General features: G+C 50.7%; 1 protein-coding gene and 1 long non-coding RNA gene across 2 annotated transcripts in view; one reads left to right on the plus strand and one right to left on the minus strand.

The window, feature by feature from the left end:
* Positions 1 to 3398: 3398 nt before the first annotated feature.
* On the minus strand, positions 3399 to 4886 carry LOC310684948. Its single transcript, XR_014514997.1, has 2 exons — positions 4686 to 4886; positions 3399 to 3725 (listed from the first exon to the last, which is right to left on the minus strand). It is a non-coding gene; the product is annotated as an uncharacterized lncRNA (long non-coding RNA).
* Positions 4887 to 5040: 154 nt separating this feature from the next.
* Positions 5041 to 20147, plus strand: part of PTGIR (prostaglandin I2 receptor) — a 42629-nt gene continuing 27522 nt past the window's right edge. The window contains exon 1 of the mRNA XM_083455788.1: positions 5041 to 6742. Within this exon, the coding sequence (XP_083311914.1) occupies positions 5900 to 6742 (843 nt within the window). The 5' untranslated portion in view covers positions 5041 to 5899. The remainder of the gene's footprint in view (positions 6743 to 20147) is intronic.

A 20147-nucleotide genomic window follows, 5' to 3' on the forward strand; every position in this document is an offset into this window, starting at 1 on the left:
ACCCCTGACCATTAGGTCCAGTCGTGGCCGGCTCTGGGGTTGTGGCGCTCATCTCGCTTTATTGGCTGAGGGAGCTTCCGGGTCATGTGGCCAGCATGACTAAGCCGCTTCTGGCGAACCAGAGCAGTGTACGGAAATGCCGTTTACCTTCCTACCGGAGCGGTACCTATTTATCTACTTGCACTTTGACGTGGTTTCGAACTGCTAGGTTGGCAGGAGCTGGGACCGAGCAACGGGAGCTCACCCCGTCACGGGGATTCGAACCGCCGATCTTCTGATCGGCAAGTCCTAGGCTCTGTGGTTTAACCCACAACAATACCCTTGAGGTACCACTGTACTCTATTCCAAACTTAAAAATGGAAAGCGTAATGCTGGTGGTCAACAAAAGAGGTTTAAAGACTCTCTCAAGGCAAATCTAAAAAAATGTAGTATAAACACCAACAACTGGGAAACACTGACCTGCGAGGGCTCCAGTTGGAGAACAGCCTTTACCAAAGGTGTCATGGGCTTTGAAGACACTCGAACTCAGGACAAAAGGGAGAAACGTGCTAGGAGGAAGGCACGCTTGGCAAACCCTCACCGTGACCAACTCCTGCCTGGAAACCTATGTCCCCACAGTAGAAGGACGTGTGGATCCAGAATTGGCCTCCACAGTCACTGACGGACTCACTTTTAAAACCGGGTTTATGGAAGACAATCTTACTCGGCTACAAGTGATTGTCCAAGAAGAAAAAGAAGACCAGGTTAGTGTCCTGTTGCAGATATTGGATGCTACTACCCAAGCTGCCCAGCAGGGGAAGCTGAAGTCTTCCATTCCAGCAAATGATTGACGGCCTCCATTGCTCACTCTACCGCAGGCAACCCTAAGATGGATCCGCACGACTCCTCTCCAAGGACCCTCCCAGAAAACAGTTGACAACCCCAGAGGAAGTATGGGTGGAGATGGAGAGAACGAGAAGGCTGGAGAAAAAGACGCACGAATGGTTGCCAAAGTGGTGCATGCTCTGGTTATCTCCCGCTTGGACTACTGCAATGCGCTCTACGTGGGGCTACCTTTGAAGGTGACCCGGAAACTGCAATTAATCCAGAATGCGGCAGCTAGACTGGTGACTGGGGGCGGCCGCCGAGACCACATAACACCGGTCTTGAAAGACCTACATTGGCTCCCAGTACGTTTCCAAGCACAATTCAAAGTGTTGGTGCTGACCTTTAAAGCCCTAAATGGGTGCTGGTGCTGACCTTTAAAGCCCAGTATACCTAAAGGAGCGTCTCCACCCCCATCGTTCAGCCCAGACACTGAGATCCAGCACCGAGGGCCTTCTGGTGGTTCCTTCATTGCGAGAAGTGAGGTTACAGGGAACCAGACAGAGGGCCTTCTCGGTAGTGGCGCCCACCCTGTGGAACGCCCTCCCACCAGATGTGAAGGAAATAAGCAGCTATCCTATTTTAAAAGACATCTGAAGGCAGCCCTGTTTAGGGAAGTTTTTAATATTTAATGCTGTATTGTTTTTAACACTTGATTGGAAGCCGCCCAGGGTGGCTGGGGAAACTCAGCCAGATGGGTGGGGTATAAATAATAAATTATTATTATTATTATTATTATTATTATTATTATTATTATTGCAAATGATGCCAGTTCAACAGGGGCGAGAGAAGGCAGGTGTGCGGGATGCTGGATGTTGTCTGATGTCGTGCAAAAGAACCTCGTGCGTCCGAAGTGGCAATTGGGATGCATATATTCAGTTGCATATATACATCCCAGTAGTGATGTATGGAAGTGAGAACTGGACCATAAAGAAGGCTGGTCACCAAAGAATGGATGCTTTTGAATTCTGGTGCTGGAGGAGACTCTTGAGAGTCCCATGGACTGCAAGAAGATCAAACCTCTCCATTCTGAAGGAAATCAGCCCTGAGTGCTCACTGGAAGGACAGATCGTGAAGCTGAGGCTCCAATACTTTGGCCACCTCATGAGAAGAGAAGACTCCCTGGAAAAGGCCCTGATGTTGGGAAAGATGGAGGGCACAAGGAGAAGGGGACGACAGAGAACGAGATGGTGGGACAGTGTTCTCGAAGCTACAAACATGAATCTGACCAAACTGCGGGAGGCAGTGGAAGACAGGAGTGCCTGGCGTGCTCTGGTCCATGGGGTCATGAAGAGTTGGACACGACTAAACGACAAAACAACAACATATTCCGTTGCCCTGATTTCATTGAACCATAGAGGTAGAAGGTCTTTCAAAGGTCATCTGAGCTAGCCTTACCCAACCTGGTGGCCTCTAGATGTTTTGAACTACAACTCCCATTGGATGTGTGCCGGATTAGAATCATAGAATGAACCCAGCTTCCTCTCCCTGCCGCAGCAAAAAGCACTCCTCTTTTCCCCAGCCCTGCCTCAATGCAGTAAAGGTTGCCAACTTTTTTAGCTGGTTCCGCTCCTGCGCCTTTCACCGCCCAGCCCAAATTAAGCAACCGATTGATTGGTTGTATCTATACCCCGCCCGTCCTCCCCAAGGAGCCCAGGACGGCCAAAGGATCTGCAATCCAAAGACAAAAACAAAGCACGAACGGTCTAAGACGGTTAAAGCAATCCAATAACAATAAAACCATATCTAAAACCAGCTGTAGCTTGAAAACAGTGTCAGTTACAGTTAAAAATATCCGTCTATCAGAGTTGCCGGGAACTGTAATAATTCCCTCTCACATTGTCTTGACATCGGGAAAAGGCTTGCCTGCAAAATCCCTGTGCCTTGGGCTGCCATTAAAGGCAAAAAGGCCGGTCCGGTCCGAAAAGGCGGCAATCCTACTCACACATTGCTCAGCTTCCCAACCAACCGTGAAGGGCCAGGGCTGGTTCAATGCCATTTGCTGCCTGAGGCTGAGGATAGGACGCTACCTCTTTCTTGCCCCATGCAGAAAAGCTGGCCAGCCTGCCAGTGGAAGGCTAGGAAACAGGGTGGCAGCAGAGCCCTTGTAGGCCTTCAGCCACCCTCTGCTTCTCCCCAGCTGTCAGTATTTGCCACCTGAGGCAGTTGCCTCACTCTGGCTAATGGCAGCGCCGGCCCTGAGGGCAGGCAAGTTGGCCAACTCCTCCTCCCTGTAGTTAAGAACATCAGAAAAGCCTGCCGAATCAGGCCAGTGGCTCACCTAGTCATAGAAACATAGAATTGTAGAGTTAGAAGGGACCACATGGGTCATTTATTTTTTTAAAATTTTATTCATTTTTCTTTTTCATTCATTACATACATCTCATATTCATAACATTTACTATGCCTTCCTCCCTCCCTCCCCTCCTAGGCTTCCCCCAACTTCCGCTTCTGGTTTGTTTCTCCTTTCACCCACTTTGCTACCTCCTAAAAGAAAAAAAACTACTAATAACATATTTATACAATTTCGAGAGTGGATTTCATGTTCTTTATTCAGCTCATAGTGGTGAGGAGAAATGGAAGTTCCCACAGAATGTCTTCTTTATATACATTATTTACACAATGGGCCCCATGTGATTGGCTAATTCCGGGATTCTCCTGTAGGCCAATCAGGTTGCGGATTCACTTCCACCTGGAGCTGGATTGGGTGGCTCCTGTGGACCAATCAGACTGCTGCATTCTGGACCCTATTGTTCTAGGACCAATCAGACTGCTGCATTCTGAATCCTATTGTACTAGGACCAATCAGACTGCTGCCTTTTGGATCCTATTCAACTCAGTACATAACACCAACATCAAACCTAGAAACATAAAAATAACAATGAATACATCATATTATTTCTCTATCTTCCACACATTTTCTAATGCTAATAATGTGAACGTTTATTTAAATCCTGCCATCAAGTCTATAGACTTTCTTTGTTTCTGCAAGTATAATATAAATGGTTCCCTTTCTTTTTCAAAGTCATCTAGACTCACCCCCTGCAATGCAGGATTTATTTATTTTTTGCTCAAGGTGGGACTCGAACCCATGACCCTGAGATTAAGAGTCTTATGTTCTACTGACTGAACTATGCCAGATAGCCAGCATCCTGTTCTCGCAGTGGCCAACCACATGCCCATGGGAAACCCAAAAGCAGCACCTGAGCACAAGAGCCCACTACCCTCCAGATCAACGGGGGTTTGGAAGCATCAATATCTCTGATTGTGGAGGCAGAGCCGGGGTATCGTGGTTAGTTGTGGCCATGGACCGCCTTATCCAGTGTGGTGTAGTGGTTAAGGGGACGTGGGTGGCGCTGTGGGTAAAACCACAGAGCCTAGGACTTGCCAATCAGAAGGTTGGCGGTTCGAATCCCCGTGACGGGGTGAGCTCCCGTTGCTCGGTCCCTGCTCCTGCCAACCTAGCAGTTCAAAAGCACGTCAAAGTGCAAGTAGATAAATAGGTACCGCTCTGGCGGGAAAGTAAATGGCGTTTCCGTGCGCTGCTCTGGTTCGCCAGAAGCGGCTTAGTCCTGCTGGCCACATGACCCGGAAGCTGTATGCCGGCTCCCTCGGCCAGTAAAGCAAGATGAGCGCCGCAACCCCAGAGTCGGTCACGACTGGACCTAACGGTGAGGGGTCCCTTTACCTTTACCTATAGTGGTTAAGAGCGGTAGTCTCGTAATCTGGGGAACTGGGTTCGCATCTCCGCTCCTCCATATGCAGCTGCTGGGTGACCTTGGGCCAGTCATACTTCTCTGAAGTCTCTCAGCCCCACTCACCTCACAGAGTGTTTGTTGTAGGGGAGGAAGGGAAAGGAGATTGTGAGCTGCCTTGAGACTCCTTCGGGTAGTGATAAAGTGGGATATGAAATCCAAACTCCTCCTCCTCTTCTTCTCCTTCTCCTCATGAACTTGTCTGAGCCTCGTTTAAAGCCCTCCAAGTTGGCGGCCATCGCTGCCCCCCGAGGGAGCAAGTTCCTCGTTGCAAATTCTTACGGTCTGGTTGTGGTTAGATGACTTAAGTTCCTGTTACTAGGCAGCCCTGGGGAGCCTGCAGCAAACTTTCCTCCAGATTGCATTAGAGCAGGTGGGGGCTCTGTCTATATAATAAGGAATGAGTCTCGCTGACGGGGAAAGCTCTCGTGCCTTTACTCAGCAGACGAGCCAGTTTGCAGTCATTGAAGGAAGGAGAGAGAGAGAGAGAGAGAGAGAGAGAGAGAGAGAGAGAGAGAGAGAGAAATAAGCGTGGGAGTCTGGCTGGAAAGAAAGAAAGCTATCAGCACCCATTGGGTGGGTAGGCCAAGCCCCACCCACCCTGTCCCTCCCCAGTCCCCGCCTGCCTACTTGAGTCGAAAGCTACTCCCTTACGAGCTCCTGACAGCTCAGATGTTCACCCACGCAAAGCCGGCAGCAGCAGACACACTTTCGACGCTGGGCGACTCATTCGGAAGCAAGCAGACTTCTTCGCACCCAGCCAGGGGTGGGATGGGGCAGCCTCCGTCCTCAGATACACCAGACCTGAGTTGTCACATCTGGGAACTCCTGAGCTGCAGAGGAAACAGAGCCCCGGACGCCTCTGCCTCAGCTTAGCCCCTCTGACTTTTCTAGAGCTGGGAGGAACAGAACCCAGGACCACTCAGTCCTTTTTGGAGGGGGGTCCCAGCTCCACCTGCTTTAGCCAGGGGGCATGACCCCGCCGTGACCCTAACCCCGGAACGCCGGCTGGATTCTTGCTCCGTAATCGGCTGGACTCTGATGTCGTCTTTCACAGCTTCTGGGGACAGGACTCCGGGCTCGTCTGTCGCGACGAGGGGCTGCCCTCCAATGTGAATTAATTGGGGATTGAAAGCAGCAGGAGGAGAAGAATCTGAACATTTGCCTTCTTCCTTCTTGGAACTCTGAGGCCTCGCATCTGAGAACAAGAAGTCCCAAAGCTTCCCCCTTTCTCCTGCTGGCCTTCCCCCTCTGAGACCTCCAGCCCCCTCTTTGTGCCAATGCAAGCGCCGCAAGCAAACCTGACCCCTCCGGAGGACTGCAGCAGCCTGACCCGACTGCAGAAGGACGGCAACCCTGGAATGAGCTCCTTCATGTTTGCGGCAGGGGTGGTGGGCAACATGGCCGCCCTGGCCATCTTGGGCTTCCACCGGAAGGAGCTGCGGACCAAGAGCTCAGCTTTCTGCATCCTGGTGACCGGCCTGGCCATCACAGACCTGCTGGGCACCTGCGTGGTCAGCCCCGTGGTCTTTGTGGCCTATTCGCGAAACGCCACCGTGCTGGGCCTGGCGGACGGAAGGCACTGGCTGTGCGACCTCTTTGCCTTCTCGATGATGTATTTCAGCCAAGCCGCCATGCTCATCCTCTGCACCATGGCGGTGGAACGGTGCCTAGCTATCTCCTACCCCTATTTCTACTCGCAGCACAACATCCGCCGCTGGGCCAAGCTCTCTCTGCCCGCCACCTACGCCTTCAGCGCCCTCTTCTGCGCTCTGCCCTTCCTGGGAGTTGGGAAGTACAAGCAGTACTGCCCAGGCACCTGGTGCTTTGTCCAGATGGACGTGGAGCTGACGGGGGGTGACCGCAGCAAAGCGGCCTTCTCGCTGTCCTACGCCACACTGATGGCGCTGCTGATCCTCGCCATCTTCGTCTGCAACGGCCTGGTCATCATCAGCCTCTGCCAGATGTACCGCAAGCAGAGGGCCCGACGGCGAGGTTCTATCAACGTGGCCCAGCAGCGGCGCCGCAAGAGCTGGCTCGGCCAAGGCGAGGAAGAGGTGGACCACCTCATCTTGCTGGCCCTCATGACGGTCATCTTCGTCATCTGCTCTCTGCCCCTCACGGTAAGTACTGCCACGGGGGTCACGGGGGGCAGGGAGGGATAACGGAGAGGGGCTGGTGAGGTGACGGAGGCCAGCTTGGCTCAATGGTGGCAAATGTCTTGGCTCAATGGTGGCAAATGTCTTGGCTCAATGGTGGCAAATTCCTTGGCTCAATGGTGGCAAATTCCTTGGCTCAATAATGGCAGATGTCTTGGCTCAATCATGACAAATGTCTTGACTCAATGGAGGCAAATGTCTTGACTCAATGGAGGCAAATGTCTTGGCTCAATGGTGGCAAATGTCTTGGCTCAATAATGGCAAATGTCTTGGCTCAATAATGGCAGATGTCTTGGCTCAATCATGACAAATGTCTTGACTCAATGGAGGCAAATGTCTTGGCTCAATAATGGCAAATGTCTTGGCTCAATAATGGCAAATGTCTTGGCTCAATGGTGGCAAATGTCTTGGCTCAATGGTGGCAAATGTCTTGGCTCAATCATGACAAATGTCTTGGCTCAATGGTGGCAAATGTCTTGGCTCAATAATGGCAAATGTCTTGGCTCAATAATGGCAAATGTCTTGGCTCAATCATGACAAATGTCTTGACTCAATGGAGGCAAATGTCTTGGCTCAATGGTGGCAAATGTCTTGGCTCAATCATGACAAATGTCTTGGCTCAATGGTGGCAAATGTCTTGGCTCAATAATGGCAAATGTCTTGGCTCAATAATGGCAAATGTCTTGGGGACAGGAAGTGACATGATAAGGGCCGGCCAGGTTCGTAACTGAGACAACAAAGTTTTCATCCAAGGTGGTCAAGAACGTGACCCGATCGGCTCCACTTCAAGATTAGGGAGCCACACGACTGCTCACCTGTGAGCTTAGTGGGAGAGTCAAGCATCTCATGACCTGCCACTGCCCGGGTCTTCCACATGGCCTCAGGTGGCTGTTGCAGGAGGCATTTCCACAGCCGTATCCTGCACCGGGTTTGGGCCAATGGCCACAACAGCAAACGCTGTGCCACATTTTCATCTCCCGCCTGCCTGCGTGCGAGTGAGGAGGGTTCACGAGACTGTCCCAGGCTGGGAGCTTTTTGCAACCTGCTTTCTGCAGGGGACGGACTGTGGCTCAGTGGTTAGAGCAGCTGAAAGTCCCAGGTTAAAACCCCGCCCCCCGGATTCCCCCAGGCAGGGCTGAGAAACGGGGGAGCCTCTGTTGGTCTGTGTAGACAATATTGAGCTAGACGGCTCAGTCTTTCTGTGCACACAGGGCCTTCACAGACACCCCAAGTGACAGAGGGCGTTGTTCAGAAGCTGTCAAAACCAAGCTGGGATCCGTGGTGCGGTTGATGTGGTCCGATCAGTATGTCACAGACTTCCTCGCCAGAGAGATGCGCACACACACATGAGATTAGACAGTTACGCTGACGGGTCTGCAAATAGTTATTTAACCACGGCAGATATCCAGGTCAGGGACGATGTGAGACCAAGCTTCCGATCTGAATTTCAGGGCCCCTGTTGCTGTGCAATAGCTGTCATAAACAAAAATAACATGACATAGACGATCTCCAGGTTCAGGGGCAGTCTATCTCTGAATATCAGAGTCTGGAGAGGAAAAGCAGAGGAAGCCCATTGTCCTTATGTCCTCCTTGGAAGCCAACTGGGCTCTGCTGGAAGCGAAGTTGGGGCTAGAGGCTTCTCTGATGCAGAAAGGTCAATCCAACAAACACACCATAGCTGTCAAGCGTCCCTTATTTGGCGGGACAGTCCCTTATCCCAGTGCCTTGTCCCGCTGCTGTCCCTTATTGATGATGTCCCTTAAATAATAAGCTACTGAAGGTAATGCGGCCCTTTCTAAGTCCAGCTGTTCTTTGTCAACAACAAATTGTTGCCTTTTTTGTGTTGAATATATGCTATATGGTAATTTATGGACCTAATAGGTATCTAAAGCCATTTGCACGCAACAAAATATGTATTTCATCAAAGTAATTGTTGATCCCTTATTTTGGCTGCTGATCCCTTATTTTCAAGGCTGCTGGTCCCTTATTTTCAAATCTGTAAGTTGACAGCTATGACAGAGAGAGAGAGAGAGAGAGAGAGAGAGAGAGAGAGGGAGCAGTTCCCTTGTTGGGTTTGGGGCACACAGTCCTTTAAGCGTGCCCTTTAGATCTGGCCCTGAAACACACACCCCAGTGACATTCAGCCTGTATTTCTGCCTTGCTCCTCCTGCTGCTAAAAGGAAGTTTAACTGGGGGCAGGAAGAACTATAAAAGCCTTTGCAGTGCTGTGGCCAGTGGGAGTTGTAGTACAAAACACCTGGAGGGCGCCTGGTGGGCAAAGGCTGATCTATAACATCACCATGACGGCAGATCTCTGTTCAGCCTGGGAGAAGACGAGACCAGTGTACAGCCAGCAAGGCAAAATGTTGGGAGCAGAGGAGGAATGTGTGTGCCTTGAGATAAGAGGTTAGACCTCGCACCCGTTCCCTGCTTTATATTCCATATCTTTCCTGTTCCTTTTCTTCCTCCGTTTCCTGCGGTTTGCCCAATCGAAGAAACGCAACGGCCAAGAAAAGCGTATCGTTTCGGTTGTAAAAAAAAGGGTTTGCTAAACAGCTGGAGCAAAACTGGCTCCATTTCGGAGCATTTCACAGCAGCTTAGGATCAGAAGGCTTTCAAGACACAGAATTGTAGAGTGGAAAGGGACACCTGAGGGTCATCTAGCCCAACCCGCAGGAATCACGGCTAAAGAATCCCTGATGGTTAACCTCTGCTGGGGGGGAGGAACCTCCAGTGAGGAAGAGCTCACCACCCTTGTGAGCAGGGGCGGAGGAAGGGGGGTGCAATGGGGGCGGACCACCCCGGGCGTCACCACTGAGAGGGGTGACAAAATGCCAGGCGGGGCCTGAAGCGTGCCTGAGCCACACGTCACTCCCGGGAGTGACGCGGTGGCTTGGGGGCCAGCAGGCTCCGTGCTACCCCAAACGGTCCGCCTGCCGCCTCCCCCCCCAGCTGTAGGTCAGCTGAGTGGGAGGAGGCAGGCAGATTCCTCGGAGGCCCCACCCCTGCGGACAGCTGGCCCCGCCCCTAGGCACGGGGCACAAATGCCATCCCAGATGCCCAATCGGCCTGCTCCGCCGCTACTTATGAGGTTTCTGGCAACCAAGCTGTAATAATAATAATAATAATAATAATAATAATAATAATAATAATAATTTATTTATACCCCGCCCATCTGGCTGAGTTTCCCCAGCCACTCTGGGCGGCTCCCAATCAAATGTTAAAAACAGTACAGCATTAAAAATTTAAAACTTCCCTGAACAGGGCTGCCTTCAGATGTCTTTTAAAGATAGGATAGCTGCTTATTTCCTTCACATCTGAAGGGAGGGTGTTCCACAGGGTGGGCGCCACTACCGAGAAGGCCCTCTGCCTGGTTCCCTGTAACCTCACTTCTCGCAGTGAGGGAACCGCCAGGAGGCCCTCGGCGCTGGACCTCAGTGTCCAGGCAGAACGATGGGGGTGGAGACGCTCCTTCAGGTATCCCGGACCGAGGCAGAAGAGCGTGAGCCAGCAAAGGAATTGGCTACCCTACACACCAGACGCTCACACATAACCTGCCTGTTTCAATACAGAAAACTAGAACCAATGATTCCTTCCTTTTCAGCTGGCAGGAGTTGAAGCCTATTGATGGCTCCTAGCTACGCTCTACCTCCATGTTTCGAGGCAGAAATGCTTTTGGTTCCCAGTTGCTGGAAACGACAGGAGGAGGGAAGAGTTGGTCTTGTATTCGAATTCCGCTCGCTGGTTCCCCACAGCCATCTGATTGGCCTCTGTGAGAACAGGATGCCGGATGCCATTGGCCGGATCCAGCAGGCTCTTCTTATGTCCTGAAAGCAAACATCAACCTGCCATTGAGATCCCTACATTGCAAGGGGTTGGACTGGATGACCTTTGGGGTCCCTTCCAACTATTCTATTACCCTTCAGCCCCTTTCTTTCAGGAATGTTTGCCGCAGGCATTCTGCAGCTGCCAGTTCCCTCCCCGTCGCCTTTCTTCTCTAACCGGTCCTCCTAACAGCCTCCAGAACGGTCCCAGAAATTCTCCTGCTGCCTTTCCCAGTTCCCTGCCACTGACAGAGCAGAATCCGGCCTCAGACATGTGAATCAGTCCTGGAAAGGGCCCTGCCCTTCTTCCACATGAGGGACCCGGTGCATGTGTGGGCTAGAGGGAATAGTACGGCAGCGTGACTGTTCAGAAACTCTGGAGGGCCGGCAGCTGACGAGGCTGGATTCTGATGAGAAGGGAAGCTTTCATCATTTCCGCTCTTTGCAGATGGGGCAATGGCAAGGTTGCAAAAGAGGAGGGGGGGGGGAGGCCTCCTCCCCTGCTTTTAAGAGCATCCTGGTCTGCAAAGCTGGGAGATAAGCGTTATCAACTGATAATGCCTACAGGGCCTTAAGGCGCAGGAGCAAGCCTGGGTACGAATAATAAGAAGCTGGCAACTAATGAGACTTTTAATCTCAGGGCTGTGGGTTCGAGCCCCACTCTGGGCAAAAGATAATAATAATATTATAATAATTTATTATTTATACCCCACCCATCTGGCTGGGCTTCCCAGCCACTCTGGGCGACTTCCAACAGAATATTAAAATACAATAACCTATTAAACATTAATAGCTTCCCTAAGCAGGGGGTTGGACTACATTACCCCCCCCCCCATGGTTCCTTTCAACTCTGCATTTCTACGACCGTAAGGCCCAGGGAGATTTATTCTCACCAATTATTATTCTTATTGATTACCGTCTCACCCTTTCCCCAAGAGGCTCGGAGCAGTGTACACTGCATTTTAAAAGCATCTCTCTCTTTCCAACCCACAACAGGAGGAATCCTGGGAACTGCAGTTTAACAGGACGTACACAGGTATAGGGACGCGGGTGGTCTGTGGGTTAAACCACAGAGCCTAGGACTTGCTGATCAGAAGGTCGGCGGTTCGAATCCCCACAACGGGGTGAGCTCCTGCTCTTGCCAACCTAGCAGTTCGAAAGCACACCAGTGCAAGTAGATAAATAGGTACCGCTCTGGTGGGAAAGTAAACGGCGTTTCTGTGCGCTGCTCTGGTTCGCCAGAAGCGGCTTAGTCATGCAGGCCACATGACCCGGAAGCTGTACGCCGGCTCCCTCGGCCAATAAAGCGAGATGAGCGCCGCAACCCCAGAGTGGGTCACGACTGGACGTAATGGTCAGGGATCCCTTTACCTTTACACAGGTATAAGATAAAAGTGGGTGGGGTTAGGCAGGTTGCATGGCGGAGTGACCAAGGCTCATTATGTGTCGACGCCATTAATTGATCCATGCCGAGGGGGCTTCACTTCCCTAATAAAATATTTGAGGGGGCTGCCCCCTCCAAGTTGATGAGCATTGCCATTCAAATGGCAGGTGCCCCATCATGTTACCAATTATGCAGGGCAAGGCTTACCTGCCCCCCCTCAATATTTTATTCCAGTGGGCACCCCTGTCTCCAGCTGTTTTTGGACTACAATTCCCATCATCCCTGACTGCTCATCCCGCTAGCTAGTGATGATGGGAGTTGTAGTTTGAAACCAGCTGGAGACCCAAGTTTGGGAAACCCTGATTTAAAGCATATGGCTTTAAAGATAAGATATTGAAAATGTTTGAGGTGTTTTAAATTGCCTTTGTTTGGTTTTGTTAGTGTTATGTAGTGTCTTTGTATTGTATTATATTCTTTTTTATTTTTTGCTTTTCGTATTGTTTCTTTTTTTCTTTTTTGTGTAGTGTTTAAATTGTTGGAAAAGTAATAAATATTATTTATATATATAAAAAAAGCATATGGCTTTAAACCATGGCTTCTGAGAACTCTCGTTTACCCTTTGGCAGCACATTTAAACTAGGATTCCCAGAATTCTTTTCGCGGGGAAACGTGACTGTTAAAGTGGTTTAAGCGTGGTTTAAGCGTGCTTTAAATATATTCAGAGTGGATGTGACCCAAGTATCAGGGCTGGCACATTGGCCATCGCTCAGAATGGGGTACACCATGGATGGAAACGCCAGTTGCTCTCTCCGCCTTAGCCTTAGTCCAGGGGGAAGATTGCCACCTTCCTGCTCCTAATTCCTGTTGCTCAGCAGGCAGGAGGATGGGAAGAAAACCAGGATTGGCTGGCTCTGGCTCCCCCTACTGTTGACCTCCTTGCTTTATACCCTATCAGCTGCAATGGGGACCAGCCTCTGTAAAGTAGGACACATGGACACCCTAGCTTGGTTGGGCCGTGTCCCCCGGGTGAATTCCACACATGTGCGAGTGTCTGGAGGCGGTTGGAGGATGGGTGGCAGCTAACAGATTGAAGTTGAATCCTGACGAGACAGAAGTACTGTTTTGGGGGGACAGGAGGCGGGCGGGTGTGGGGGACTCCCGGGTCCTAAATGGGGTAACTGTGCCCCTGAAGGACCAGGTGCACAGCCTGGGAGTCACAGCTGTCCATGGAGGCGCAGGTCAATTCTGTGTCCAGGGCAGCTGTCTCCCAGCTCCATCTGGTACGCAGGATGAGACCCTCCCTGCCCGCAGACTGTCTCGGCAGAGTGGTGCATGCTCTAGTTATCTCCCGCTTGGACTACTACAATGTGCTCTACGTGGGGCGACCTTTGAAGGTGACCCGGAAACTACAACTAATCCAGAATGCGGCAGCTAGACTGTTGACTGGGAGCGGCCGCTGGGACCATATAACACCAGTCTTGAAAGCCCTACACTGGCTCCCAGTACGTTTCCGAGCACAATTCAAAGTGTTGGTGCTGACCTTTAAAGCCCTAAACAGCCTCGGTCCAGTATACCTGAAGGAGTGTCTCCACCTCCATCATTCTGCCTGGACACTGAGGTCCAGCGCTGAGGGCCTGCTTGTGGTTCCCTCACTGCGAGAAGCCAAGTTACAGGGAACCAGGCAGAGGGCCTTCTTGGTGGTGGTACCCTCCCTGTGGAAGATGTCAAAGAGAAAAATCCTCCCTGTGGAAGATGACAAAGAGAAAAATAACTACCAAACTTTTAGAAGACATCTGAAGGCAGCCCTGTTTAGGGAAGCTTTTAATGTTTAATAGGTTATTGTACTTTAGTGTTTTGTTGGAAGCCGCCCAGAATGGCTGGGGAAACCCAGCCAGATGGGCGGGGTATAAATAATAAATAATAAATTATTATTATTATTATGGGACTCTGAGGCATTTACCCTATTTGCAAGACCCACTTACTTCCTGAAGCCCTGCTTCTCTCCTTCCCCACAGCTATGGGGCCTTCCTAGGACAAGTGATGCCTCCGCCCCTCCAAAACCTTTGGGTTTGCCAGCCACGTCCAGGCCCAAACCAGCCATGCCAAAACCCGGCCTCAAAGCTCTTCCCCCGCCGCCTCGCAACCCGCCCACACTGCAGAAGTGAGCAAATTGGCACAACCGGAATTGGCATGGAAAACAGCCAGACTCCCTGAGGTGCTGTCGATTTCCTGCATCTCCTCAGCCGCCCCACATCCTGCCGCAGAGGCAGCCAAGTCGAGGCGAGTCTATCTGCAGTTTCCGCCTGAGGGTGCCAACCTCTTCCAGGATGCCTGGCCCGGGAGCTGAGAGGGCTCACGCAATTTGCCAATATTGTATCTTAGTTTTAGAAAAACTCCCAGCGAAAGAAGCTTCCAGAGCCTCCAAGTGTCCCTATTTTCCAGCACAGAAGCCATCCTGGTTTCTGATTTGCTCTTGGAATGCCCAGGTAAAGGTAAAGGGACCCTTGACCATTAGGTCCAGTCGTGGCCAACTCTGGGGTTGTGGCGCTCATCTCGCTTTATTGGCCGAGGGAGCCGGCGTACAGCTTCCGGGTCATGTGGCCAGCATGACTAAGCCGCTTCTGGCGAACCAGAGCAGCGCACGGAAACGCCGTTTACCTTCCTGCCAGAGCGGTGCCTATTTATCTACTTGCACTGGTGTGCTTTCGAACTGCTAGGTTGGCAGGAGCAGGGACTGAGCAACGGGAGCTCACCCCGTCATGGGGATTTGAACTGCCGACCTTCTGATCGGCAAGTCCTAGGCTCTGTGGTTTAACCCACAGCACCACCCGCGTCCCTTCGCTTTCCCTTAGGACATCCCTATTTTCACTGGAGAAATGTTGGAGGGTAGGGACCTTTCTCTGATAACACTGGAGAGGTGCAGCAGGCCGGATCAGGGTGGGCACGGAGAGGGGTGGGTGTGTGCCAGGCAGCTGAACTTGCTGGGGCTCCTCGGGCAACTGGTTGCGAATCCGGATCCGTGGGCTGACCAAAGGTGGCGGCAAGAGTCGGATCCTGTTATCTTTCCCCCTCGGGTGTGTCTCTGCAGGCCTCCTAACAAGGGTTAGGCAAACAGAGATACCTACAAGCAGGTGTGAAACACGCTGCCAGTCCAATGAGCTGTGCTTTCTAAGCCACAGGTCCTAGGAGCAGAGGAAGCTGTCTTATTCCAAATTCTGGGGTCCTCAAGGTGAAGGCAAAACTGAAGGGTTGTGCCCAAAGCTCCTTCCAGATGACGTTGTTTATTGAGCGCTGAGCCTGGTTTCTGTGCGAGGAGAATAGATGTTGGTGGCTGTTTAATGAACATTAATCCTGATTTGTTTGTGGGGAGGTTAGATGGTGTCGCATTGCAGCAAATATGATCCGGCACTTTCCACTACATTTCTGCATCACTTTCCTTTTTGTAAACAGTCTGATCTTTGGGGAGAGGTGGGTTTGTAGTGGGAAAACCTCCCAACCAAACTGAATATTCATGTAACCTGAATTTGCTAGTATGTGATTGCGTCTCACCAGTCTCCAAGTGTCCTGTGTTTTCAGGGTGGCGGTGGGCAGGTGTTTTTCCTGTTTCCGGGGAGAATCTGACCAGCGTCAGTTTTTCTTCTGTGAAATGGGTATTTTGCAGCGCCTATGACATTTTATTACATTTCCACCTGTGCCAGCCTCAGGCCCAAGAGGTTTGGGTACCCCTGTCAGACCTCTGGCCACTCAGTGTTGTCGACATGGTCCGTGGCTGTCCTGGGCTTGGGGCATATAATTTGATCACAACAGATCTCTTTCTCCATTATGGAACCTGTCCCCCATGCTTGGGCGCATGAGTGAGCCAAAGTGAGCTGTCTTTCCATTTCCAGAAATGGAGAAGAAGATCCTTTTTCGCCAGCACTGCAGCGGGGGGCAAAGAGTTAAAGACCTGCTCCCCCTCCGCCACAATTCCAATATAGCTTGGTGCCTGCCTGCCCCACCCCAGACACCTGGTATATTACTTTGTTTTTGAACCATGTATGGTGAAATAAAGTCATCCGGTCTACCTCGGCCCTCAGAAAGACTTCTACTGAGTCAGAGTATTTGTCCAGCTAGCTCAGTGTTGTCTACAGGGACTAGTAGTGACTCTCGAAGGTTACGGATGGGTTTTCCCCCCAGATCTACTTAGGAACATGGGTCTTGGGTGGCGCTGTGGGTTAAACCACTGAGCCTAGGACTTGCCAAACAGAAGGTCGGCGGTTTGAATTCCCGCAACGGGGTGAGCTCCCGTTGCTCGGTCCCTGCTCCTGCCAACCTAGCAGTTTGAAAGCGCGTCAAAGTGCAAGTAGATAAATAGGTACCACTCCGGCGGGAAGGTAAAGGGTGTTTCTGTGTGCTGCTCTGGTTTGCCAGAAGCGGCTTAGTCATGCTGGCCACATGACCCGGAAGCTGTACGCCGGCTCCCTCGGCCAATAAAGCGAGATGAGCGCCTCAACCCCAGAGGCGGCCACGACTGGACCTAATGGTCAGGGGTCCCTTTACCTTTACTTAGGAACAAAGGTAGACGCCTTATGCTGAGTCCAGTAACTGTCCCAGCTAGCTCAGTGTTATTGCTTTGGCAAGCTCAGTATTATTGCTCCAGCTAGCTGAGCAGTATGGCTGTACAGTGGTACCTCGGGTTACAAACAGTCCTGCTTAAGAACACTTTGGGTTACGAACTCCACAACCCAGAAGCAGTGTTCCAGGTTGTGAACTTTGCCCTGAGATACGAACGCAATCCGCTTCCGGGGCCGCAGAGGGCCTGTGTAGGGAATGCGTGCCTCGGGTTAAGAATCTTCAGGTTAAGAACGGACTTCCAGAATGAATTAAGTTTGTAACCCGACGTACCACTGTAGTTAGCTCCGTATTATTGCTCCAGCTAGCTCAGTATTTACATTGTTTGGCAGGGACTCTCCAGGATTTCCGTCAGGAGTCTTTCCTCAGTATTATTGCTCCGGCTAGCTCAGTATTATTGCTGTAGTTAGCTCAGTGTTATTGCTTTGGCAAGCTCAGTATTATTGCTCCAGCTAGCTCAGTATTATTGCTCCAGCTAGCTCAGTATTGTTGCTTTGGCGATCACTGCAGATGGTAACAGCAGTCACGAAATTAAAAGACGCCTGCTCCTTGGGAGAAAGGTGATGGCAGACCTAGACAGCATCTTAAAAAGCAGAGACATGACCTTGCCAACAAAGGTCCGTATAGTTAAAGCCATGGTTTTCCCAGTAGTTATGTATGCAAGTGAGAGCTGGACCATAAAGAAGGCTGGTCGCCGAAGAATGGATGCTTTTGAATTCTGGTGCTGGAGGAGACTCTTGAGAGTCCCATGGACTGCAAGAAGATCCAGCAATCCATTCTGCAGGAAATCAGCCCTGAGTGCTCACTGGAAGGACAGATCCTGAAGCTGAGGCTTCAGTACTTTGGCCACCTCATGAGAAGAGAAGACTCCCTGGAAAAGACCCTGATGTTGGGAAAGATGGAGGGCACAAGGAGAAGGGGACGGCAGAGGACGAGATTCTGGGACAGTGTTCTCAAAGCTACCAGCATGAGTTTGACCAAACTGCGGGAGGCAGTGGAAGACAGGAGTGCCTGGTGTGCTCTGGTTCAGGGAGTCGCAAAGAGTCGGACACGACTAAACGACTAAACAACAACAAAAATGGCTTTGGCAAGCTCAGTATTATTGCTCCAGCTAGTTCAGTATTATTGCTCCAGCTAGTTCAGTATTATTGCTGTAGTTAGCTCAGTATTATTGCTCCAGCCAGCTCAGTGTTTACACTGTTTTGCAGGGACTCGCCAGGATTTCCAGCAGGAGTCTTTCAAAGACTGACCTAGAGATGCTGGGCACTGAACCTGGGACCTTCCATAGGCCAAGCAGATACCCTACCAACTGAACTGCAGCCTCCCCCCAACCTCTTTTCAATATTTCCCCGTCTGAATCAGACCAGAGGCCCACGCTGAGGCTGCCAGCCAGCCAGCCAGAAGATTCTGGAAGCTCACGGCCAATATCAACAAACAAATAAAAAGTTTCCCGCATTATTATTTTTTAAAAAACGTAAAGGATATGGCATTACTTGCTAATTGACTTAAAGTGTTTTTATCTCCCATTCTCCACTTAAAAGAAATGCCTAAGCCACTTTGCAAGCCAATAATCGTTAAAAAGGAAGATAAAATATAAAAGACGAAGACGAATAAGGAAAACAAAAAGCAATATGAGAGAGAGGGAGAGAGGAAACAGCAGATAAAACGTTTAACCTCCCGATTAAAATTTATTTAGAATTAACAGCTGGGCAGGCTGAACGTCTGCTAGAAAATGAATCGCTTTGCGTGGCGTAGGAAAGTCATGGGGAAGTGAGTGCAATGGGCGTCCTTTGCCAGGGAGGGCCCAGCCCAATTCAGCTTAGATCGGTGTTTGCCAATCTAGCACCCTCCAGATCTTTTTGACTACAACTTCCAGCAGCTCCAGGAAGCATGCCTAGTGGCCAGGAAAGATGGGAGTTGTAGTTCAGCAACAGCTGGAGGGCCAAAGTTTTCTGCAGCTGGAGGACATGGAGGTGAGCCTCCTCGGAAGATTACAATGGACCGACAGGATCACTTGAGAGAAAACAGTTCACTGGTAGGTTCATTATCTGCGGCAGCATTATCTGGGAGCTTGCCTGTTCTCAGAAAAATACCGTATTTTTCACCCTATAAGACGCACCAGACCACAAGACGCACCTAGTTTTTGGAGGAGGAAAACAAGAAAAAAAAATATTATGAATCTCAGAAGCCAGAACAGCAAGAGGGATCTCTGCGCAGTGAAAGCAGCAATCCCTCTTGCTGCTCTGGCTTCTGGGATAGCTGCGCAGCCTGCATTCGCTCCATAAGACGCACACACATTTCCTCCTACTTTTTAGGAGGGAAAAAGTGAGTCTTATAGAGCAAAAAATACGGTATGTCTTTGACCATATGCAGAGTGCCGTTTCTTTACCCCCATAACCTTTCCCCGCTTCTGTCCTCATTTCCTTCTGTAAACATTTCCCTGGAGAGACACGAGGCCCAGAGATGAAGTCGAAAGGCCGGTTTTCATTTGCAAAAGAGGAGGGGAAGCCGTGAATCACCCTCTGAACGCCCGATGCCTGAACGGCTCGTTGCAGGAAATGCTGCCTGCGCTGCAATGTTGTGCATAAGTGTAACAGGGCGATGCGGACCCACGCAGGCAAGCCGCAAGCTGAGTTAAGTCGGAGGAAACAGAGAGTCGACCCGGCAGAGGAGATGCTCTGAAGGCAAGGCGACGGCAACCTCAGGTCAGAGTTACCAGGTCATGTGTGCACCTGACTTGCAAATCAGTCTTATTAAACCACCTACAGCAGTGTAAGGAGAGCCCTGCAGGATCAGGCCCTGAACTGGTATTCAAAAGTATCGCTGCCTCCAACTGTGTCGGCAGAACACTGCTGTTGTGCCTGGCAGCCATCGCTAGCCCTCTCCTCCATGAACTTGTCCTCTCTTAAAGCCTTCCAAGTTGGTGGCCATCCCTGTGGCAGGGAGTTCCATAGTCTAACACGAAGACGTCATTCCTTTTATCTGTCCTGTATACTCCAACATTCAGCTTCATCACAAATCCACAAGTTCTGGTGTTACGAACGGGGGGGGGGGGGGGAAACCTTTGTCTGTCTACTTTCTCCCCACCACACACAATTTTATGAACATCTATCCTGTCTCCACTTCCTTGCTTCACCCCACCCGCTTGATCATGTTGGGGGTGCTTTTCTAACCCTACAGCTCTCGTGGGCACTGGGCCCCTTATAGGTGGGCCACAGTAACCCAAACACTCCTGTTCCCTAGTTCTCAGGAGCCAGAGTAGAGCATAGAGGGCATAGACCACAAGGCAGAGGGCCTTCTTGGTGGTGGCGCCCGCTAGTGGAACGCCCTCCCATCAGATGTCAAAGAGATAAACAACTATCTGACTTTTAGAAGACATCTGAAGGCAGCCCTGTTCAGGGAAGTTTTTAATGTGTGACATTTTAATGTATTTTTAATCTTTGTTGGAAGCCACCCAGAGTGGCTGGGGAAACCCAACCAGATGGGCAGAGTACAAATAAATTATTATTATTATTATTATTATTATTATTATTATTATTATTATTACTAC

The sequence above is a fragment of the Podarcis tiliguerta genome (assembly GCF_965153285.1).
Source record: "Podarcis tiliguerta genome assembly, chromosome: 8".
NCBI classification, from domain to species: domain Eukaryota; kingdom Metazoa; phylum Chordata; class Lepidosauria; order Squamata; family Lacertidae; genus Podarcis; species Podarcis tiliguerta.